General features: G+C 35.6%; 1 protein-coding gene across 6 annotated transcripts in view; it reads right to left on the bottom strand.

Moving 5' to 3' along the window:
• palm3 (paralemmin 3) overlaps nt 1-24,421 on the bottom strand; it is a 55,030-nt gene that overhangs the window by 14,833 nt on the left and 15,776 nt on the right. For 5 of the 6 annotated variants that reach the window (XM_051897705.1, XM_051897703.1, XM_051897708.1 and 2 more), the window contains exon 2: nt 2,254-2,308. In XM_051897705.1, the coding sequence (XP_051753665.1) occupies nt 2,254-2,301 (48 nt within the window). In that variant the 5' untranslated portion in view covers nt 2,302-2,308. Of the gene's footprint in view, nt 1-2,253; nt 2,309-23,174; nt 23,319-24,421 lie in introns of those variants that run through there. The other variant, XM_051897704.1, reaches the window with a different exon arrangement.

The following is a 24,421-nucleotide window of genomic DNA, read 5'->3' as shown; positions in this document are numbered from 1 at the left end:
ATAAATAAATAAATAAATAAAGATCCAGTGACTGGATTTAAAAGGCTGTGTGATGGGATGGATAAAAATGTTTTCTTGTAGGCCTATATTATTTTATGTTCTTACATATTTGTTTATAATTTATTGATAATAAACTTCATTTGAATGCTGTCCATAGGCATCAGCGCAGGCAATATAGTAGGCTATAATATAATAATTTCTTATTTTAACCCTTATTTTGTCATTCTTAATTAAAAATAAATATTATTATAGGCCTATTCATCAGTCAAAAAATGATACGTTGGATTTACTTAATTTTTTTATTGCCAACAGGTTCCATGTAACTTGGTTATGTTGCATTTAATTAACATTATTTATTTCAGTTAACTTAAATTTATTACATAAGGTTAACTCAATGCCATTTAGTTGAATCAGGTTAACATTCTTAATTTTTGTCCAAAACCATTAATTATCCTAAAATTAATATCAAACAGAAATTAAAACAATACAGTTGAATTGATTAGTTTATTTAGTGAATGCATTCAAGAACAATTTTCACAACTTTTACAAAACCTTTACTCTGTAAAGACTCTTATTGTTAGGTGTTAGCCAGGAGATGGTTTTATTCCATCTATGGCATGCCCAAAATTTTTATCATTAAAACAACTTTAATTGTTGTTAGCAGGTCCTGCTAGCACTTCACCACAATGGTAACCCCAAAACTATTAACCTAACAGAACTTTTAGATACCAACATAATAGGCCAGTAAACATTAAAAAGTCTCTCCATTTTCTCATGTTGCTAAAAACTGCTTAAAATAACACTTTATTTCAACATTTACTCTCCCAGATCAGCCCCTTTGCAAAGCATGATGGGAAGTGAAAGTCCTGTTTGATTGAGTCCTGGTTGAGTTTACTTGATTGAAACATGTTATTTTAATATGAAAACATCAAGTTAAGTCAAAAAGTAATCGTTTCAAGTCAATTTAACATGAAGCAATTGAATTTGAACCAGAAACCTAATACAATGGTGTTGAATCAAAGTAAGTTGTTTAAATAAAGTGAACAGCATCAAAAAATCATTTTTAGAGTGATTTCTGATAATTCCAGGTTGCTATGGTCACGCAGGTTGTTTACGCATTTAACTCATGGCCACAACAAAAATATATAGTTCCCTCAACATAGGATCTTGAGGCCACGACATAAGTATGTCACCACAACATATTATTACGTTGGCAAGAAGTTAATATGGCGTCCCCACAAGTTAATATCTCATGGCCACAACATATTATCATGTTCCCACAAGTTAATATGTCGTGGCCACAACAAAACTAAGTGAACCGAACATGCCCAGTCACTGTAGTTTTTACTGTATTTTTGATCAAATAAAACAAACTTCTTTCCAAACCAATAAAAAACCTTGCAGACCCTAATCTTTTGAATGGTAGTGAACCAACACAATTTATTATTATTATTTAACCAATATGTTTTAGTTACTTTTTTTTTTTTACACCGCCATGAATCAGAAACAAGGTATGTTACACCTCTTATTTTAGTGATAAACTATTTTCCAGTGTACAGTACGTCAATGTAATATGCAAAAAAAAAAAAAAAAAAAGAAATATGTGAATACAAACACTTCAAGATACAAAGTGAGCGTGTTTGCCCAAGAGTATCATCTCTCCACCTGGATTGTATTTCCAATCCCACTGTTGTCCTCTGTAACCATAAGCTTTCCATATTGGTGCTTTTTACATATTTAAATTTTGGACATAATCAACCACTGAGCCCGAGTGTCATTATGACTTGAAATAAATACTAAAATGCATTCAGAGGACATGAATATTTTGTATGTCAGAGAGCAGGTGAAGAGGTTCAGCGTCATTGCTGTTGTCTGGTGTAGTTTTACCTGGTCTGGACAGACTCCATCACACTTAATAATTCAGGGTCGTGAACACAGCTAACACCAGTTTCCATGCCTGTGTGTGTGTACTGTGAGAGACATGCTGTATAACAGTCTATTTGTTATCATGCATGTTTCTATTAAAAGTACAATTCATAACGGCTACCGCTGAAAGTCCACAGGTACTGCAATAATAAGTGTTGTCAAACAGCACCAGACGCTAATATGATGGATGTGTCCGTATGTTTCTGCACGACACTATTAAGTGCTGCTGTCATTTAAATGGTAAATTAATCCACTCACGTTGTTCAGCAGGTTCAGCTTGTCATATAATGATATATGAAATATAAACATGTCATCTATAGGACGTACCGCTATAGCCTGCAGTCGCTGCTGGTATTTCTCCGCTTCATGTTCCATCCTGGACCTGGAATATAAGAGAGACATTGGTTGCATTATTTATTTCCAGGTTTTTTGTTTGTTTGTTTGTTTGTTTTTTAAGTTTATTTTAAAACTAAAATCCAGTTACTATACAGACGATTAAACTTTGCATGGGCTATTTAAAAAGAGCTAAATATTTCAAACATCAATTTGACCGTTCGCAAAGGCTCGGGGCGAGCCTTACTGTTACTGTTGCTTTGTCCGACAAGCCCGCTGTCACGCCGCGGAGCAAAGAAGACACTGACAATACGTCGACAGACAAGACAGAGCAGGTTACTTATGATATTAAACAAAGCCCCAGCTTTCGAACTGTGTATTTTTAAGAAATTCGAACAATAAAAACCGTTTTGTGGCTCTTTAATGTGTCGTGACAGATTGCTGTAGCGCCTCAGCTCAAGCGGCTCGTGAACCGATCATTTCTTCTTACTAGTTAATTTATAGCATCAAATAAACATAAATGAACATGAGAAGGAATGTTGTTTCAAACGCGGAAAGACGTAAGTACACACCATTTTTCAAGTTCAAGTCCACCGAGGTTAATCTTCTAACTACTGACTGCTTTGTCGGACAAAATGGCGGATTCGGCGTTATGATTGGTAAGATCGCTTGTCAATCAAACTCCCTGCGAAGGGTCAGATATAATGGATTTGAGGAATCACTATAAAATTACAGGATATTTTTTAAGAAATTAGCACTTTTGTTCAATAAGGATGCAGTGTTATATAAAAGTTGCTGTAGACACATTTATAATGTTAATGACTATCTGTATTTCATAAATGCTGTATTGTTCAAAGAATCCATGTGCAGCAACGAAAGCAAGAAAAGCAAGACTTTTTGCATTTGAGGAGTTTATGTAGATATTCAGGTAAAATTTCATCTTGTATTTCGTTATTAACTTCTAGCACTTCTCATAAACTACCCCCAAAACTGCTCACTTACTGTAAAAACTGTAAAAAAAAAAAAAAAAAAATGCTCTAATCATTTACCAACAAGTCTTTCTTTTTATCAGTGTCAGATGTCTTGCTTTGAAACTCTGCTTAAAGTTACAAAAACTTCTATTTATCAACGAATCATGAAAAAATGTATCACAGTTTCCACAAATATATTAAGCAGTGCAACTGTTTTCAATATTGATAATAATAATAAATGTTTCTTGAGCAGCAAATTAGCATATTAGAATGATTTCTGAAGGATCATGTGACACTGAAGACTGGAGTAATGATGCTAAAAACAAAAATTCAGCTTTGCATCACATGAATAAATTACATTTTGAAATATATTAAAATAGAAACAACCTGGTCTGCTTTTACTATATTTTTTATCAAATAAATGCAGCCTTGGTGAGAATAAGAATCATTTCTTTCAAAAAAAAAAAAAATTCTTACCAACCCTAACCTTGCCAAGTGTCTAGCTACATACTTAAAAAAAGAAAAAAGAGACAGTATTGCACTTTTTATACTTCATTAAGCTGCACAAACCTTTTTCAGCTGTGCTAATTATAAAAAATTTTTTTTAAAAATGTTGCTTGAGAACCAAATTAGCACATTAGAAGAATTATGTAACAATATTTTCTTACAAGACTAGAATAACGGCTGCAGAAAATGGGGCTTTGCCATTACAGCATATGTAATTTTGAAATATATGTAAAAAGAAAACTTGTTTCAAACAGTAATAATCAAGATTTAGTTCTATGGAATTTCATTGTGATTTATTTTGGTCTTTTGCCTCTTTATTGATAGGATAAGAATGCTATCTGTTAGCATTCCCATTCATCTCAACGGCAGTTGGGGCTACATGTGCCGTGCTAACCAACTAAGCCATGATCCGTTGCAGTGCTGGGTAGATTACTTACAAATTGTAGCTGGTTACTGATTCCAAATTACATGACAAAAAAATGTAGTTAATAAAGTAGTCCATTACATTACATATTTAAGCTAATATAATCTGACTACTTTTTGATTACTTTTGACCTAACTTGTTTATCACATTGATTTGAAAATAATATTTTTTAAATAAAAAAAATCAAAATAAAACACTTACTAAAAAAGATTAAATATTTTATTTGTTTACCTGCAGGTCATGTGACCATTAATCGACATCATATTTATTTATTTATTATTATTATTATTGACCTAACTTATTAACTTAAAATCTCAGGGGGTACTTAAGTAAAAATACTAGGTGAAAGAGGTTCAAATGACAAAAAAGGTGGGGAATCCCTGCATTGCATGTAAATATGAAATTACATGAATTTGTACATTCTAATGTGTTTGAAAGACAAAAGACAAAACATGGTCAAATGACTGAGTGATAATTCAGTTAAATAATGTGTTCGACTGGGAGTTGATTAGATATGCAATGTTGCAATATTGAGAAAAGATTTCCTAAAAGTAAAATGATTTCTGTAAATCCAGAGATCAAATGCTGTGTTTTGCTCAGTTTTCATGGAAAGTCACATGACTAGTGCAATAGACCCTTTTCACAGCGTTTTAACGGTCATCAGCATCGTAAATCTTGCACTGTTTTTTATAGTTTCATTTTTTTTTTAAAATGTATGTATATTTATAACACTATACTTAGTATTATATTACCTTTGCATCAAATTACAAAAAACTAGTTAACACTGCTGTGAGGGTTTCTAATACAACGGCTGTGGGAGTAACGGTAAAGTTGATATCTTTCTCTCTTCTGTCTGCCATTATCAATCTCTCTCTATTTTTTTTCATCTTTTTGAAAGTTATGAAAACACCGTTGTTGAGTTTTTCTTTTGCTATTTGAGCAAACGGAAACACAAAAAATATATTTAATGTATTCTCTCATTCACCGCTATTGAATTTTACCCAACTATGACGACTTCCGCTTCTGAGAAACCCGGAAATGTGAAAAGGGTCTATTCCACAAACCTGGAAGACCTTCTGAATGTATATAAACAGTAGACTTTTATAGAAAGGAAAAAGTAGTAGGAATGAATTATGAATAATTTGCTGCCATTGTTAGAATACCATGTAATCATGTAATCAATAAAAAAGTAACAATAGTCTGATTACATGTATTTTAAAATGTAATATATATTCAACAACATGTTGAATATTTACGATCAGAAATCCTGATGTGTGGGGGGAACCCCGAGGACAAACACGTGCACGCTCTGGAGATCACGTGAAACGAAACAATATCCAATCAGTAAGCGAGCTGACAGAAGACAGAAGCATAACAAACTTAGTCATGGCGCAGCACAAAGTAAAGACCATGTTCCCGCCATCTCCACAACTTCACCCAAACCCTTTTCTTTTTTTTCCATGAATTTTCTGTCAAAATCATTCCAAACACTATCATCGCAATTTCCTCCTGCCTATCGTCTGCCATGTTTATTCTGAAGTCTTGAGAGATTTTGCGAGATTTCCCATATTCACAGTCGGGACTTTGTCACATCACAGCACACCAAACACTATAGGAGCAAAATGGTTAAATCTAGGATTTTTTGTCCTCATGTTTGTGGTCTCTCACATTTTTTTGAAATCTTATAAGATTTTAAAAATCTTTTAGTGTGTACCCAGCATTAAACTCATAACTATGAGCACCAGAGTATGTGCATTAACCGCAAACCCAGCAAGCAGGGAACGTTCTCTGATCTCTGGCTAACGTTTAGCAAAGTTCTCTCAAAGTTACGAACAAATGCTGTTCCAGTAACATTAATAAAATGTTCATTCATTTTCTGGTCTTTAATAAATTTCTCAAAACATTAGCATAAAAATTTTATTTATACATCATTCAATGTACTTTTTTTCTGAAACATTTCAGTTGGATGTTTATCTAACATTTTTTAAATGTTACTACTTGTTTCAGAACGTTCAGAGAACCTTCAAAACTAACGTTCCCATAATGCTTGCAAAATGATAAAATGGAATGTTCCTGTAACGTTCACATAACCAAGATAAAATGTTTTTAAAACATTAAAAAACTGAATGTCTTGAATGTTCAGAGAACATTCAGAAATAACGTTTTTATAACATTAGCAAAGCGTTCTTAGAACATGCTTTTGTTCGCAGGGAAGCCGCGGCTATAACTCTTTTCCTAGGAATGTATTTCCTAGGAATCAAATGCATATATTTAATATATTATATATATTATACATTGACTGAGCAAATATGAAATGTTTTCAGGAAGACATTTGATCATTCTCATAGCTGTCATACAGGCCTGAAGCGCTAACAGAGAACAGAGAGCTGAGAACAGAAGCCGTTCCTTTTAGGTCACGTTCGAGTCTTCATACATGAACACACACAGATCGAGTCGTTTGATCATTGTTGATGTTCGTACCTGGAACACCCTGCAGGAGAGAGCCTGTTTCTTGAGGAGGGAAAAAATATGGGTGTGTATAATAAATATATGGAAGTGCAAAGGCTAAACAGAATAAACTCACCTTTGTTTGAGTTTATGCCAATGAATACAACCAGACCAGTAAATACAGGAAGTTTAAACAAAACGCTTCTCTTTTCTTTCTCACTATAGCTTGTTGCAGAGCTTGTTTTTATACAGGTTCTGGAGACCTCCGGGTTTCTATGGCAGGGAATCACAGGACTTATAAACTATGTCAAATGAGGCCCTGACTGTGACAAGGAACCTTCCGGTGTCTCTCATGTGCTTTGCGAGAGAGGAGAGATATGCTTTTACCAAGAATGAAAGTGTTTACTCATTTTCTTCCCCAAGGCTAATGGGTAACTTCCAAACGGCCGCGAGGGGAACAAGCCGTCTCATCTGAGTTCTGGAGACAAACTTTGCCGAGAATAGCACCGAGGAATAAACAAAAACGAGCCTTTGATGATTCACTCTCTTCAGGTCTCAACAGAAAGTTCGATGCTAATTAAAATGTGGAGCTTTGCGTATCCGTCAGGCACAAATAAAGAGAAGAGGAGAAGAGAGAATTAAAGGCAAAAAGAGAATTAAAAAACACAACAGAAAAGGCAAGAGGAACAATGCACTCCTCTGCTTTCTCGTTCGCATACACCCTTTATTATCAGGTGTGTCCACCCAAGCTGTTGCTATGGAAACATGCCACCATCTACAAAAGGTACAACCAGAGCCGTTAAATATGAATGACACCAACACCCGCTTAATTACTATTGTGACCTGGAAACTCACCCGGAGAGCTAAATGATATTATGATTATGCAATATGATAAACGTTTATTATCCTCTAATGCTGCTGCTCACATATGTGCCTCAAAAACAATGGTCTTATGTATTTATGTTTTCCAGACAAATCCTCTAAATTTGCTTAATTAGATTTAATTTTAGAAAATATCTCACCATACTGGCAAAGTGATTTTATTTTAAGCATAAACCTCACAAAAATTATGTAAAAACATATTAACTTAATATATGTTCTCTGAAAACAAGTCTTAATATCTTAAAATCAAAACACAATTTTGTAGTTTTCTAGTAAATATATATTGTTTTAAGGATGCTTAGATGTTTATTGAAAAACAAGGAAAAACAATGATTAACAAAATAATTGTTTGCACTGTGAAGGCTGGAACAATTTTTTTCTTCATGTTTATAACATAATTTTAATATCTTTGTAATTTCAAAGGTTAAATTTGTTTTATAGGGTGATATTCTGTCTGGGATTACAGATGAAAAATAACTCTGACACATTTACAGTAATGTTTATTAATGTACGCTGTCCCTCCAATAAACTAATAAGAAATAATAATTTTACAGTAAAAAAAAGATTACTTGACAAGTGTCATGTTTGGTGAACTCTAAAGATGCAGGAGAGTATTGCAGTAATCATTTATTAACAAAACAACCAAAAACACAAGGAGCAGAACATCTAGGAACTAAAGAAACAAGAATAAAGAATAACTTATATTCAATATACAGTCAATGGAAACCATTTTTAACATCTTATGGAGTGTTGCTTCTTTTGAAAATATCTTATTTCTGACTTTATAACACAATTGTGAGAAAAAAAGTCAGAATTCTGAGATATAAACTCGTAATTGCGTGATATAAAGTCACAATTCTGACTTTTTTTTCCTTGCAATTCTGACTTTTTCCCCTCGCAATTCTGACTTTTTTTCCTCACAATTGCGAGTTTATATCTCAGAATTCTGACTTTATAACTCGCAATTGTGAGAAAAAAAGTCAGAATTGTGAGATATAAATTCGCAATTGCGAGATAAAAAGTCAGAATTCTGAAATAAAAAGTCGCAATTACTATTTTTATTTTTTTATTTAGTGGCGGAAACGGGCTTCCATACCCTCATGTCGTTCCACACCCGTAAGACCTTCGTTCATCTTCAGAACACGAATTAAGATATTTTTGATAAAATCCGATGGCTCAGTGAGGCCTGCATTGCCAGCAAGATAATTAACTCTTTCAGATGCCCAGAAAGCTACTGAAGACATATTTAAAACAGTTCATGTGACTACAGTGGTTCAACCTTAATGTTATGAAGCGACAAGAATACTTTTTGTGCGCCAAAAAAACGACTTTATTCAAAAATATATAGTGATGGGCGATTTCAAAACACTGCTTCATGAAGCTTCGGAGCTTTACGGATCTTTTGTTTCGAATCAGTGGTTCGGAGCGCCCCCCAGTGAACCACTGAAATTTCGAAACCCTTATGATGTAACGAAGCCTTGTTTACTGAAATCACATGAGTTTGGCAGTTTGATACACGCTCCGAACCACTGATTGAAACAAAAGATTCGTAAAGCTTCAAAGCTTCATGAAGCAGTGTTTTGAAATCGCCCATCACTAGATATTGTTGAATAAAGTCGTTATTTTGTTGGGTTTTTTTTGGTGCACAAAAAGTATTCTCGTCTCTTTATAATATTAAGGTTGAACCACTGTAGCCACATGAACTGTTTTAAATATGCCTTTAGTAGCTTTCTGGGAATCTGAAAGTGTTAATTTGGCAATGGAGGCCTCACTGAGCCATTGGATTTTAGCAAAAATATCTTAATTTGTGTTCTGAAGATGAACAAAGGTCTTACGGGTGTGGTACGACATGAAGGTGAGTAATTAATGACAGAATTTTCATTTTTGGGTGAACTAACCCTTTAAGTAAAAAAAATAAATAAACAAAGACTGTTTTTCTTGCAGTGTGTGGGTGTGCAAAAACCACTAACTAGCAAGTGATGACTTCAGTCTTCAAATTAAGTCATGCTGCAGTGCACTTGTAAATACAGCAATGAGCAGAGATGACATGGTTTTAGGTCAAATATGTGTTTGGGGTGGTTGGACAGCGTGTATATTTACCCTGCTGGAGACCAGGCCTGACTGACATACCCCACTGGAAACCGTGAGAGATGAATAGAGCCTCTGGGGGAAGGGGATCATGGGAACTGAGATGAAACACTCGCTCACCTTCAGATGCACACACACATACTGACACGCCCCCTGACAATAATATTGACAATTTTCAACCGTTTACATGAAGGAAGGCTGCAAAAGTAGCAGAAAATATAATGATGGCTCTTTCATCACATAGCTTTACTGTTGTAATCTACACTACCCATCCTCTGAATTATGCACATTCATGAGAAACCGCAGTAAACCCTGAGGAAACAAAGCAAGTCAGCACCGTCTTTGTGTATTTTCTCCAAAAATTCTTTCGTTTTCAATGTCAGCTTCACATTTTAGAAAGAGGGAACTGAGAAATTAACAAAACTTTTATATACTGCCTCGCCACCACAAACACCCACATACTAGAAGTTTGCCAGGGCAGTGCTATAGAGTTACTAAGATGTCGAGAGTGTCAAGCTGGTTACTTGCTAGTCAAAACAGCCCACCCACAAGTCTCTCTGATATTCTGATCTCTATATGGTTCAGGTCTTTTCTCAATGTAAGTCTGTGGGGGTTTTTTGCCTGAAAATCTTTAAGAAATCTAGGTTCTGGGGTGGGGCGGTTAAAGTTTAATCGGAATATTGCCAAAATCCCATTATAATCACATTATGAGAGTGCATGTGAACGCACTGAATGTTGATTACTACAAAAAAAATTCATAATTAATTTAATAACTCTTCTCTCTTTTTCTTAAAAAAATAAAAATCTGTGATACAATGATACACTTACAATTGAAGTGAATGGGGCCAGTCCATTAAAATCATTAAAATCCTCAGTGTATCAAAAGTATAAAGTCATATCAGTGCATTTACATGCGATTATAATGGGATTTTGGCAATATTGCGATTAAACTTTACCTCATGTAACCTCAATACTTCGATTAAAGTAATGCGATTAAGCTCATAATCGTAGTAAGCATAATCGCATTAAACTAAGTGATGTACGCCGATTTTATTTGCAATATACAGGCATGTAAACACCTTAATCACATTATTCCTTGATAAAATCTTGATTTTTGGTGGGCTTTTGCATTTATTTATTTTGGTAACACTATTTATAGTCCACTTTAGACATTCTACTAACTATAAGTAACTTTGCAACTACATTTCAACTAGCAGTCATTAGAGTATTAGCAGACTTTCTGCTTAATATCTACTAACCAGTGGCGTGCACGGGGGGGGCATTTGCGGTCGCATCGCGGTGCAACCGCATTCCCATTTCTCCCCCCCGGAAAGCGATTTCGGCCGAGGGAACAAGAACAAGTCTCTAAAACAAGTTCCATGATTTCAGGTACCATTCATGTCTGTGGCACAAACTGTGCATGATGAGTCATGCATCATAGTTTAATATTTAGGGTCAGGAGTTTTGTAAAAATCTAAATATTATGTATTGAACAATAGAAATTGTGATGCATACTTTAGCAAACAAGACTAAAAACACAGAATGATATACTCAATCCCCTCAAGCTGAAATAGTTAACTGAGGGTCATTTGTCTATTTTCTGCCTGGTCCAATTCTTTATTCATGATGCATTACTTAAATGTACAGAAATTATAATAATAGCTTGCCATTACAAGCAGCAAATGACAGAAATGTCACAATCCAAACATCGAGTAGAAAGCGTGGAAGCCACCGCTGTTAAGCTTCTGCCCCTGGCACAGAGTGACACACTTCCCCACACTGCCTTGCATGCTTTCTGCTTTTATATTCTCCATTTTTACAAAGCAATGTAGTTTACCTCATTTTAGCCCCATATGACTGAGCAGAGGTTCTCCACAGCTGTGCTACGGCCCTGTGCTTGGCTGAATGAGTTGTCAGCCATGACTGTGCACCATGTGGCAATGAACGGTGTTGCTTTACGAATGTTTATCGATAACGCTGGGAATGATTTGGTAGTCTTAGCAACTGCTGAGTGTAAAAATAGAATTGTTTACTACTGAGCTGCACTTCAAGACTCTTCAAGTAGTTGACCAAAGTATTTCAGTACGAGAAATCTCTTTTCCCAAAATACTCATTGGAAAAAACTGCCTCTACCTACGTTATTGCAAAACTCTAAAAATGTACATATACATACAATTCATTGTAGTAAAACACCAACAACTTTTATTCCTTTTCACACAAATTATAAGTACAGGGACAGATTATCAATTAATAAAAGCAGTCAGGTGGTTTCTTGCACAATGCTATACTATAAACTGGTACAGCACTGAACTTGTGATGCGGGACATCGGACATTTCATTTCTAAACTGCTATGATACGTACAACAACCAACGTGATGAACATGCTTTTAGCATCACTCACTGGACATTTCACTGAAAAAATGTTGCGAAATGTGCAAGAAGCAACGCAATATCATATTGCAGAAATGTCACCACAGGCATTTTTTCAAATGATTCTGGGTTGACTTTTCCCACATTTTTTCACCTACCAATTGATTTAAAAGCAGCTATCACAATGCTAGTGCCAACTAGCATGTTGAAAAGATTCCTAGCAGGAATTCTGACAGCCGTACTAAAGCTCATAAACCTGTCAACAGGGCACCTGGAGCAGGGCACGCAGCCCTCTGCAGGGAGAGGAAACACATCTGTGCTCAACTAGCCTTGAACATCCACGGCTGAAACGGCAACAGGAAACTGCATTGATGCGATTGTTGAGTTTTTGTAGTCTTGACCTGACTGAGTGTTCATTTCCCACATTTGTGCATGCAGAGAATTTCAAACAGAGCATTAGCCACTGGCAGCTTAATACCAGCAGTCTACTGTAATAAACACTTCCAAACAATAACAACATTTTCAGATATCTCTATAGCAACTGCTCATTTTTTTCTCAACCTAGAGGTTTAAATCCTGCTGTTACTGATTGTGCTTCTAAACTCATGTGGACTTCATGCTGTTCCAGACGTCTAGTTTTTACGTCTCTCTTCCAAAACCAGTGCTTTGATGTCAACTATATACACAGGTAGTTTCTAAAGACTTAAAAATATCAGCTTCAAATATGTATTGGCCGTAATGTTATGTCTCACTTTTTTTTCAGTGTCTACTTTATATACACTCAAAAAATAGCTCTTTGGCTGAACATGATTCAATCATGGACAGTGGTTCCATGTGATTGAAGCAAGTAAAACCCAGAATCAAACCATATATATCTAACTAGAATCAATGGTGTTCATGAATGAATGGTTTTAGTTTAACTTGAATAAATGTTTTTTTTATATATCAATGCTTCTTGTTTAGTCCTGTGATTTACATAACAACAAACTAAATGTAACTTCGATGTTCGGTGTTGGCAGTCTAGAAGTGATACTGGTTTCATCCAGAGCACTACTATACACTGATAAAAAATGATTCTATGGTGGAGTAAATACTACAGAAAAAAACAAATCTAATTTCTACATGAAAAAGTCAGTTCAGGCAAGAATTGAAAAAACAAGTAAATTCTATATTAGTACTCAATTCAAGCTTGTAGAAATCAAAGCTTAAATATCAACGATATAAAATTAAGTACAACCTACTCAACTTTTCTGATACTGGTGTTTCCATCATGCACTGTTGAGTTTTTTTTTATTATTTACATTGTTTTATCATTGCTTTTGTTGCTAGGTTTAGTAACTTGCGATTATGTGACATCTGCAGTTCATTTTCTACTCAAAATGACACGTTCATACTCAAAAACAATCTATCGAATGTTACCGTCATTGTGTATTGTGTACCAAGCACTGAAGTCTCTGTGTTCAGCTCTGTGCATTGCTTCTATTATGTATATATGGTGTCTTCATGATATCTATGTTTCTAAGTAAAGCATACACCTCAAAAGCATGGCTTAATTCAATGTTATATTAGTAAAATGTTAATTTTGTTAAATTTAGTTAAGTAGATTTTACTTAATTATATATAACCCCGGTTTCACAGACAAAGCTTAAGCTAGTCCTAGACTAAAATGCATGTTTGAGCTGTTTTAACTGAAAGGAACTTGCACTGTCATATCTTAAAATACTTCAACAAGTGCGAGACATCTCTTCCGTTGTCAGAGCGCGTTCAGACCTCACACACCGGATGCTCAAGGCAGTTGGACATAGTGGTGTATTAGAGGTAAAAAAAAATGATATAAATACTGTTCAGTGTCTCGCACAAACCAATCGTTTCGTGTCTTAGAACATCAATGTGTCGTCACGAGCCGCAGGGTTTTATTTGGAATTGTCTGTGCATGTTTTTTTTTACTCTTATAGACGAAGTTCCCATTGACATGCATTATAAGACTGACAGACCGCAATGGTTGGAGTTAAAAATCATAATTTGTGTTCTACTGAAGAAACAAAGTCACCTACATCTTGGATGCCCTGGGGGTAAGCAGATAAACATCAAATTTCCATTTTTTGGGTGAACTATCCTTTTAAGTTCAATAGTATGTAGATTTTACTTGATAATAAGTTGCACAGAGCAGTAGCAGTAAAATTTACTTAAAATGTGTTTTAGTGCAAATTGCTATGAGGATTTTATCAAGTAAATCCTACAAGTTATTTTTAAGTGTAGTGGTTAGGTTACTTTATTATTAAAGCAATATGAATTCTTGTTAGCAGGTCCTCAACCCAAGCACAAGCTTAACACTTCACCACAATGTTAACCCCCAAAACCACTAACATGACAGAAACTTTGAAATACCAACATAATAGAACATTAAACATTAACAAGTCTCTCCATTTTCTCGTCTTGCTAGAAAATGCATAAAATAACACTTTTTTATTTCAATCTCCATGCAAAGCATGATGGGAAGTTAAAATGTCCTGTTTGATTGGGTTGCTTGATTGAAATGTTATTTCAAAATGAAAACATCAAATTAAGTCAAGAGTAACTGTTTCAAGTCCATTTAGCATAAAGCAATCACATTTGAACCAGAAACCTGATACAGTGGTGTTAAATCAAAATGAATTGAAACAATAAAGTGAACAGCATAAAAAAAAAATCATATTTTTAAGTGTACACTTTCAGTGCATTCAAAATTTCTTTGCAACCTCTATAAGTACATTCTATAAAGTATGCGTGTGTGTAGTAACAATTACTCATTATTTAAGTGCACTTCAGAGAACACAGATGACAGGCTTGTTTGCAATCTGTCTTTCAATGTGACGTGCTAATGCCACGTCACGGCTTGTCTAAAACAGACATCTAGTTTATCACCTGCTTGCAATGTTGACAGCTAGGTGTTGTTGAAATTCTTTTCCCAGCACCCCACATTTAGATACAGGCTGAGTGATCTGACCTGATGTTCGATAACACAGGCATATTTATCAGATTTGTCTTGGAGTGAAGAACACGTCAAGTCTTTTCAGTTAAACTGAGAGACACAGTACAATAAAAATATGTTTCTTATTCTATCGCATAATCCGTATCGTCTATTTTGAATACCCATGGTTGTTTTGTGCACCAGCAAAAGCAAAGCTCTTTGTGGAGACTCTTTCAATACAATGCCTTGTGACCTAAATGAGGCAGAGATTATACAGTATATACAATAGTGCCAACATGGTTTGCTGTGTGCAAATGTCCTGTGATTATGTAAATGCAAAGCATGTTATAATATAGACATAACTGTGGTTTATTTAGTGAATGCTTTTTCAGTGCAGTGGTTTTCTGAATTTTTGCTGCTAGTCCGGGAATGCAATGCATTATTTTAAAAAATATTAACAATGAAAGAAAACAAGACAAAGAAAAGAAGCATGAGGTTACCATGAGGTGGACGATATGACCACAATCTTACTTCATTATATTTATATATTATATATATATATATATATATATATATATATATATATGAACATATTACATATAAACATATAAAAAGAGCATATTACATTATTAAATGTTCATAATAGTGAAACATATTAAATTACAGTAGCTCTCCATTTTAAATGTGTTGCAGTGGTTTGTGTCACCCTCAAGTCTGAGGAAGTTTCAACTTTCTTTGCATTTCTTCCATCAGCAGAGCCCTGGTTCATATTTCTGACTTTATTACTTCTCTAGAGGCTGCTCTTCTACGAGCATCGATTCACTGCGGCTGTTTTCTGCAGTCTGGCCCCGTTTGATTCTTCTTAGGCCAGAGACACCAAAATAGTGTTTGTGGAATTTGACCGTAGCACTGAAGAACACTGCTTTTGTGTGTGTGTGAGTGCCTGTGTATGTCTGAGTGTGCATAACTGTGTGTGTTTGTGTACACTGGGGGGGTATGAGAGGAATTTGAAACGTTTAGTGTGGCGGTTGTAACAATGCTGCCAGCTCTCTGTGAGTGACACTGTAAACGGACAGTGTATGAAAACACAGGATTCCAACGAAGTTTGTGTGTGAATCCAAGTAGAATATGCATGTGTGAACGTGTGTGAAAGAGACTGTGGCTATGTCACAAATAGCCCAACTAGTTTTAGACACCCCTGCGGGCAGATTCCAATAGGTGATATTGCATGGTGTGATGACATGTATGCCTGGAAACAACAGAAAACAGAAACAATGTGATATTTTCTCACAGGTGCCATATGTACTGTGGACTAGGGATGTGTGAGACTTGTCAACTAAACTGCTGCTGCTAGTCAACATTGAAAATACAAGTCATTTACATTAAATCTTTTTTGCATATTTATGTTTTGCTTTATATTTTTACAATCATGTTAATGTTAGATTTTAAAATAATACATTTTATGGTATATCTGGAGCGGAAAACAAAATCATTTCATTTTACCTCAGACTTTGCATGTGTTTATTTTGACTTAGAAGAAAATGCAACGGTTTTGTGTAGTCTATGTTATGTGTAACTGGTATATATCAATAAGTCTCGTTTATACTACAGTTTAAAATAGGGGAAAATTGCCTACTGATATGAAACTTGATTATTGATCATTATGAATAAGTTTACTTTACAATATCAGTACAAAACCTACTGTATATCAGTATGCAAAACCTATATCAGTATGCTAATGAATAGAATACATAAGGAACAACTGACGACGTGCAGCTGAATTTTGGGTGTGCATTAATTTTCTAATAATTCACTGGCCTGGAGTCAGTTATTAGTTATGGAGTCGCTTATACAGGGGAGAGTGGGGTAAGATGAGCCATTTTTTTTACTTATGTGGTCCTCAAGATTAGGAAAATGAAGCAGAAGTACAATAAAAGTATTTAAAGTAATTTCAGGATGTTTCCTATCATTTTAAATGATCAGAATACATCTATGACAAAGGGTTCTAAAAATATGGCTTCTTATAAAAAAAAGTGTTCCTGTGGCTCAATTTACCCCAGGTTAGGGTAGTAGGTGGGTGTAAACTGACCATCTAACTGAATCTGAATCAAACCCATGTGAAATTTGAAAGATAATGTACCTATTTTAAAAACTAATTTAATAATCACATTTCCTTTTACAAATATTCTTTGTAAAAATATTTTACAAATATATCTTTTTTTAAAGCTAAATTAAACAACACAAAACCAACCAAATGAATTTGAAATTTCAGTATCTTTAATTGTTTGCATTTCTGAAACAATATGTTGAACATCAAAGTTGTAACCTTCCCATGAACAGACTTTATTGAGTAAAATTAAATAAAAACTAAATAAGAATGAATAAATGTCACTGAAACTAATAAACATTTTAGTCAAAAGGTTCTTGACATGGTAGTTTTTCTGCAATGTCGACCATGTTAGGCCATTAGAGACTACAGGTGGAAAGATATATATGATTAAACATCCTCTGGTTCGTATCAGAGAAGGATTTGGTGTACTTGTACACTATTCCTATCAAGTAAACTCGAAAATAAAGATAAACTAAACCAGTTGCATAATATTACATTGAAATGACACCAGTTTATGCTTCAGATTTAACTTAAATTTAATGCCTTATGGTGGGGTAAGTTAAAACGCTGGCTCAACTTACCCCACAGCATTTGGCTCACTTTGCCCCATAGCTGTCATTTTAGGAAAAGCTAACTAGCTTACCAATTCAGAATAATATTTAGCTAAATGACTTGCATGGTTTTATACGTTACTAAATCACCAATATGCATCATAAATAGTTTTAGACCTGGACAAATTTGCTTTGATGAAACAGCCATTACATCCGCTGTGTTAAAATTTTACTTTGACAAGCCAAAAACAGTTTTTAAAGTAAATAAGCGACTTCCACTCCTCCCATGTGCTTCTCCTTTTCACAGTCTGGCAGAAATGATGGGTGGTTCTAAAATATATGGTCACATGACAATAAAATGGTATGGTTGCCAAGATACAGGGGGTGGGTCAACTTACCCACTGGTTCATCTTACCCCACTCTCCCCTACAACTCAAGGCATTGATCTAACGTTTTATTTCAAGACAATTGTCAGGATTTTGTCCTTAAAACACTCTTTTGTGTAGGACTAATTTCTTATGCATCCAAAATGCATTTTAGAGCTAGTAACAGAGGCTTGAGCCATTGATAGCAGACTAATGCAGTTATTGGAGAGAGAGACTGAAAGATTGCTTGAACTGCGTCTGAGTCTGTGTGTCTCTCAAATGTGTTCGGGAGCAGCGTCTTTTTTAACTGCTTCAATAGTGATGTTACTACCTCGATAGTGATAAATGTCATGTGGTTTTGCAGATGCGAAACTATTTTATTGATAAAGCTGCGGGGCAGTGCTGACAACAAGTTTCTGTGCGCGTGAATGTTTTCGTGAGTGTATTGTATGTGTGTGTGTCTGTATGGGAAAAAGAGCAGGAGAATGAAAGCATGATTTCCATAGATAATGAAACGTAATTTAATGAGGGAAACATGGAAATAGTCTGTCATTTTTATCTTATTGTTTGTTATATTTATTTGATTGTTCAGTATCTTTGTAGGTTTTGGTTCATGTAGGCTTTAATGACCTTTGAAATAACTGAAATCATTTGATCAGGGTTGGATCTGAACTCTGCGAGTAGGTATCTCCAGTAACAGGATTGGGCACCCTCAGAACGTTCATCAACCAATCAGAATCAAACATTCAATCAACAATCAAGCCAAAATAATGTCTAGTTGCTGGCACATGTCAAGCTTTTCTTGCGATTTTACTGAATGTCATGTGTACAGGTACTTTTCATACACAAGAATCGCATTCAAACCTGGACGCTCAAGTGGTGATAATGCACAACAATACCTTGATGTGCTGATTTATGTTGGCTAACTTTTATTTGATCACTTGTGTTTACATCAGTTTGTACAAATTGGCCCTACAATGCTTTTCGATTCAGTTGATTTTAATAAATATGTCTATATTTGTTAATATCGATTAAGTGATAATAAGTTTAATGTACAATGATCATAATGCAAGGCAAGTACATCACATATTAAATAAGTACATAGCATATATTTTTCAGTGGCATTCAGTACGTGAATTGGCAGATTGATCAAAGACTTTAGATATACGAAGACGGTGCACTCATATTTCTACGAATGGGAGAAAATGCAATGCGCAATATGGTGGAATAAGTCCCGCCTTCTCAATAAAAGAGTCATTGCGTCAAAAGTCATTACGTCACTGCAACTGCTGTTAGAAGCTCTGTTTTTTGTCATAATTTGAGCGTTTAGAAACAAAATTTACGAGACAGTTGTTGACAGGTTTCATTGGTGATTTCAAATATGAAATTTAATCGTAAGCTTGGTAAACAGCTTTGGACAATTTGATGTTTTCCCATTCAAAAAGACAAGAGCTGTATATGCATGACTGAAAAAGCTGCCCGAGAGGCATTTCAAAGATGGCCGCCGAGAGAAATGAATTGCCTTAAAGGGACTTTTGTTTGATTGCAGGCTATTTCAAATGGATTGCATATACAGACTTTTTTGACTTTCCTCTGGGGGGATGTTAGACTAGTCAACTATAGTCCAGGGGTTCTCAAACTTGTCCTGGAGTTTTGCAGTCTCTACTAATGAGCTGATTAGTTGAATCTGGTGTGTTAGATGAGAGAGACATACAAAATGTGGGGGTTCTCCAGGACAGGTTTGAGAACTCCTGGACTTCTCAATTACAAAATTTCCAGTTAAATACTGATGAAATTAGTCATGGTGCACATCCCTATGTGGAATAGTCTCATGTAGCCAGACCTTCAGAATGACAGCATAAGGTCTGGACTCCATAGCAGCTTTCATTGGCCAAAGACTGCCCAGAGGCCATCTGACTGACATGTAAAGCAACCAATCACAGTTTGTTTTGTTCCACATCATGTTTAGGTCGATGTCCCTGCAATAACAGACTGGTGTGTAAAACTCTTGGACATATTTTTAAGAGTCTATGCCTTGAACTTTACATACTTCACTTTTGAAAATACAGCGTTTAGTTGATCCTGATAAGTGTTCATTGTCACAGCTGTACCGGAAATCCTGTAGAATCAGATGATGACTTCAAAACTTCTGAACTGTTTACAATTTTATGTGCCATATTCATCAGACGTTCAGACAACGGTCCATGGGCGTGACGTCTGAGGCTGAGACTAACTGTGGAATGTCCTCTGGTGCAACATACAAGTGCAATTTAAGCCTGTGCTCATCAATAAAAAGTACATGCTCTAGTAATTTCCATCACAAGCTGACTTATTTTCGTTTGACCCTCCGGCCTGCAACTTCAGTCCAACCACTGGTGTAATAACATTTCTTAAATCTCTCTAGGGAGGACCAGGGGTTCCTGGCCAACAGACAGCTGACTGTGTCGGCCTCCCTGGGTGTCTCTCTTTCTTGCATGGGATGTTATTGAGCTGTGCAGGGCTGCTAGAAATGGATCAATGGCCTCTCTGTCAGGTGCTCCTCTGTGCTAAACGTTAGTTGCCTGGCACAATAGAGTCTCTGTTCAGACAGGAACAAGCATCTAAAGCTCTCCATCTGTAATATCCTCTGCACAGTTCCAGACCCAGGTGAGACTCAATGGAACTCATAACGGTGATATCGCAACTTCATAGAAGCTCAATGAAGTTTATGAACACTGGAGTTCAGGCGCCCTTCTGCTAACCCTAAAATGGAATGCATAGAGGAGGAAGGAGGGTGTGTCTATGTAATGCCTGCAGGAAAGGCCTCCTGACCGTGATCTAATGAGCTCCATTGATAACCTGACAGTGTCATCAGGCCAGCTGCTGTTTCTGATACTATTTTGTTTGGTGTTAGTCTGATGGGACACCCTCGGACCTCCCACTGACCGTCTGATGCATATTGCACACAAAAATACCAAAAGCTTTCTCAAACTGTCAAGCTCTGTTTTGCTGGCTTTACGCAATTTCCATGAGTCATGGTGTACAGGTTTTTATCAGCCCACCAGGGAACAAAGTTTGGTTTAACAAGGTTGCCAGGTTGGAATCTTTTTATATGTCAGTCACAGTGCAAAAAAATACTTCTTATTTAGTTTTAATTAGTTGTTTTTATTACTTGTTATATTTATAATAACATTTCAAGATTAATGAATGCATTAATAAGAGTATCATTAATAAGATTTAATCTTAAGTAATGTAATTAACTAATGTTAATGAATGAAGGGAAAAAAAAAAAAACACCTTAATGTAAAGGGTTACCACTTTTTTTATTACTGAACTGGCAGCAGGGTTGCCAGATTTTCACAACAAAACCTGCCCAATTGGTACTCAAAACTAGTCCTAAACTATCCCAATCGCATTTCAGGGGGGTCCCCCGGTAAAAATCACATTCTGGGGGTTAAAATCCGCATTTTTGGTGGCGTTCCCCTGGTAAAATTCGGATTCCAGTGGCTAAATAGCATGTTATTTGGGGTTGCTTTAACCCACGGACATGAAAAACAACCCACGGCAACAGTGTTAAAACAGCCCAATTCTGCAGGAAAACCGCAGACTTGGCAACACTGACTGGAACTTCTCTTTTTACTTGTATTAAGTATAAAACAAAATTTAAAAAATAAACTTATATTTTAAATATATATATTAAATTCTGACATCATTTTCTCACCCACATAATTCCAAACCTGTATGTCTTTTCTTATTTTGCAGAACATTAAATTATTATAATATTTCGAAAAATGTTTTGATTGTTTTTGTCCATTCGGTGAAATGGGGTCCAAAACAACACCTGATCCCAGTGGCTTATATTGTAAGGACAAACAACACATTTTTCAAAATATAAGAAATGTAAGAAGAAAAAAAAAAAATAGTTTGGAATGACATGAGGGTGAGCAAATGATGTCAGATTTTTCTTTTAGAACAAAAATAGGATTTTCTGCAGTGGTGTCTGTCTTTTCCTGTAAAATTTGTTTGTTCTTGATCAGCATGCAAATGTCCTGAAACGTCACTGAAAACAACAACAACAACAACAACCACAACAACAGTGGTTGGTTTTTACCTGTTGGTAAACTTCCACTACTTGGATGTTGTGAAAGCTACATAAAGATTTTTGGGGGAAGGCTGGTCGTAGATCAGAAACTGGGTTCTTGCACAAGCACTGAAACAAGAGGAGTCAATAAGTCATATAGTGAGCTAATCATCAAGCTGAGATTCTCAACACCAAATCTGTAGACTGCTGCAAGTACTGCTCTCCATCAGCTTAACAGGAGAGCCGATGAGATTTTAACTTGAGATTTAACACTGCATGAGTTTATTTCATGGTGGATTCCAGGTGTCAGCTGGAATATTTCAAATATTCTGTGGCTTGCACTAGAATGTCTGAGCAAGCTTCGCTTAATAAATTTAGGATGTTTGTTGAAATGCTAGAATGCAGGAAAAAGAAAAGGAAATGAAGGCACATAAGGAAAGGTCAGCCCTCATCAAAATGCACAAGACGACAGTTCAGCTAATTATAAACTGGAAAAGCCATCAAATCCTCTGATTCATAAGAGGATTTCATATTTAAACAGTGCAACCAAACGCGCTTTAACGTTGCTGTAAGTTGTCAAATCTCTGGAAGGTTCAACAAAATGTCACCCTCTAGGCTGTCTATAATCTTCTGAAGCCATACAGGATAACGTCCCTCAAATCCACTATCAATTATCATCGAAGATTATTTTTAGAGACTTTTCATTTTTCTTTATCATGCCAAGCCACTAAGCTCTGTTTGAACAGCTTGCGAGAAATGCAGCCACGTGCGAGCAAAGGCCACGGATCGAGATGCAACTTCTGAGTCATGACTAGATAACCACAACCACAACACTGCAAGCACAGCGTGCAACGTGCATGTGCATCATATTAGTGCCATGCTGTTTCCATGACAGAACAGATGTCAGGTGCCTTAAATTTCCCTGCCGCTCATGTTTACTGAATAGGGGTCCTGTGCAACAAACTTCCATATTCTGTAAAACAGGTTGCATCGCTTCCGGTTCAGGTCTTGTATGTGCTTTGTTAAATGTAGAGCCATTTTACTCACAATGCCTTCAAAGGAACAAGCAAAGATGAGCATAACCGATGTCCATTGCATATGCAGGTTGATCTCTTCTCACTAACATTTAGATATTTATATCGAACAAAACACCAACAATAAAAAAAAACTAGCTAGGTCAGCTGATTACCTCGATAGATATCTCCGTCAGTTCATGCTGTAAAGACCTTCTCTGACAAATGGATGCAATGAGAGCTGTTTTCCTGTTTGTTCATGTGACGTTCAGCATAAAGCCAATTGTCAAGTTTCTGCAGTCATGCTGCAAAGGCATGACTCAAATGTTGTTATGGTACTCACACGCTTGCGACTTCGAAGGGCGGAAAACAGTGTGTTTTGTGCTTTTTATTTTCCTCTTTCTAGGACTCACACACACATTACAGAGGAAGGGAAGAGCCCTTATCAAGGACAGGAATGTGAGTGCTCTTTCTCTTTCTCTATGTACTGGTGGAATGCCCAGATTCTGTTTGCTTTTTGGTCTGTTTCTAATTCAATCCTCTGTCTCCAAATCAAAAAACACCTCCAGGCTATGTTTCTATCGAGGTTATTTTCAGTCAAACGTTTCTCATGTTCTTTTTTAATGATGCAATTAAACTGGGCATTTGAACAGTCTGAGGAAATTTCACTATACTGTAAACCCTAAGTTAGCAGAACTCAATTTGGGTAATCAATTATATTTAACAAATGCAAAGATTAAGTTTGCAGATCTTTACATATTGACTAAGCTACCTCATACAATTAAATTGCATAAACATCATATTAACTCAAGTCTTTTGCAGTTATCTACTAGCTCATATACTACTTACTACTAGCTAGCTAGCTAGCTAGCACACTAGCAAGAGCTAATGCAACTAGCAAGGCAACTATTGATATACATTTGCATGTATAAGCAATATTTAGTGCAAAAACACACAAAATAACACTTAATTTCAACATTAATACAGCCTGATGCAAAGAATGCTGGGAACTAGAAATCTGCTGCAACTCATTCAGTTCAGCTTAATATAAACAGTACATGTCCATGCGACTTTTTTCTAATAGGTACAAAAGGACTTTCAGTAACATTCAAGTTAAATGAACTCATTTAATTTCACTGTTTGTTTTTACAGTGTAAAGAGTGCATAGGAAGTGTTTTTTCACCACAAACAATGTTCTTATTATTCACTACCTACTCAATCCACGGTGCAGTGCTATTCCAGTGCCAATAAAGTCAAAGTCATTATTTTCATGAAAACACATCTCCTTTCATGTAAATTAAGCTTATTATACACTGTAAACCCTAACGCTCAAAATAAAGAATTGGTTTGAGTAGGGCAAACTCAAATTAAACAAATTAGTTCAATCTAATTAACTTTTATGACTATTTAGAACTTTATTTTT

This window comes from Ctenopharyngodon idella, chromosome 6 (assembly GCF_019924925.1).
Source record: "Ctenopharyngodon idella isolate HZGC_01 chromosome 6, HZGC01, whole genome shotgun sequence".
Classification (NCBI taxonomy): Eukaryota; Metazoa; Chordata; class Actinopteri; order Cypriniformes; family Xenocyprididae; genus Ctenopharyngodon; species Ctenopharyngodon idella.
The sequence above is the reverse complement of the archived record's forward strand: the minus strand, read 5'-3'. Positions and strand labels throughout refer to the sequence as shown.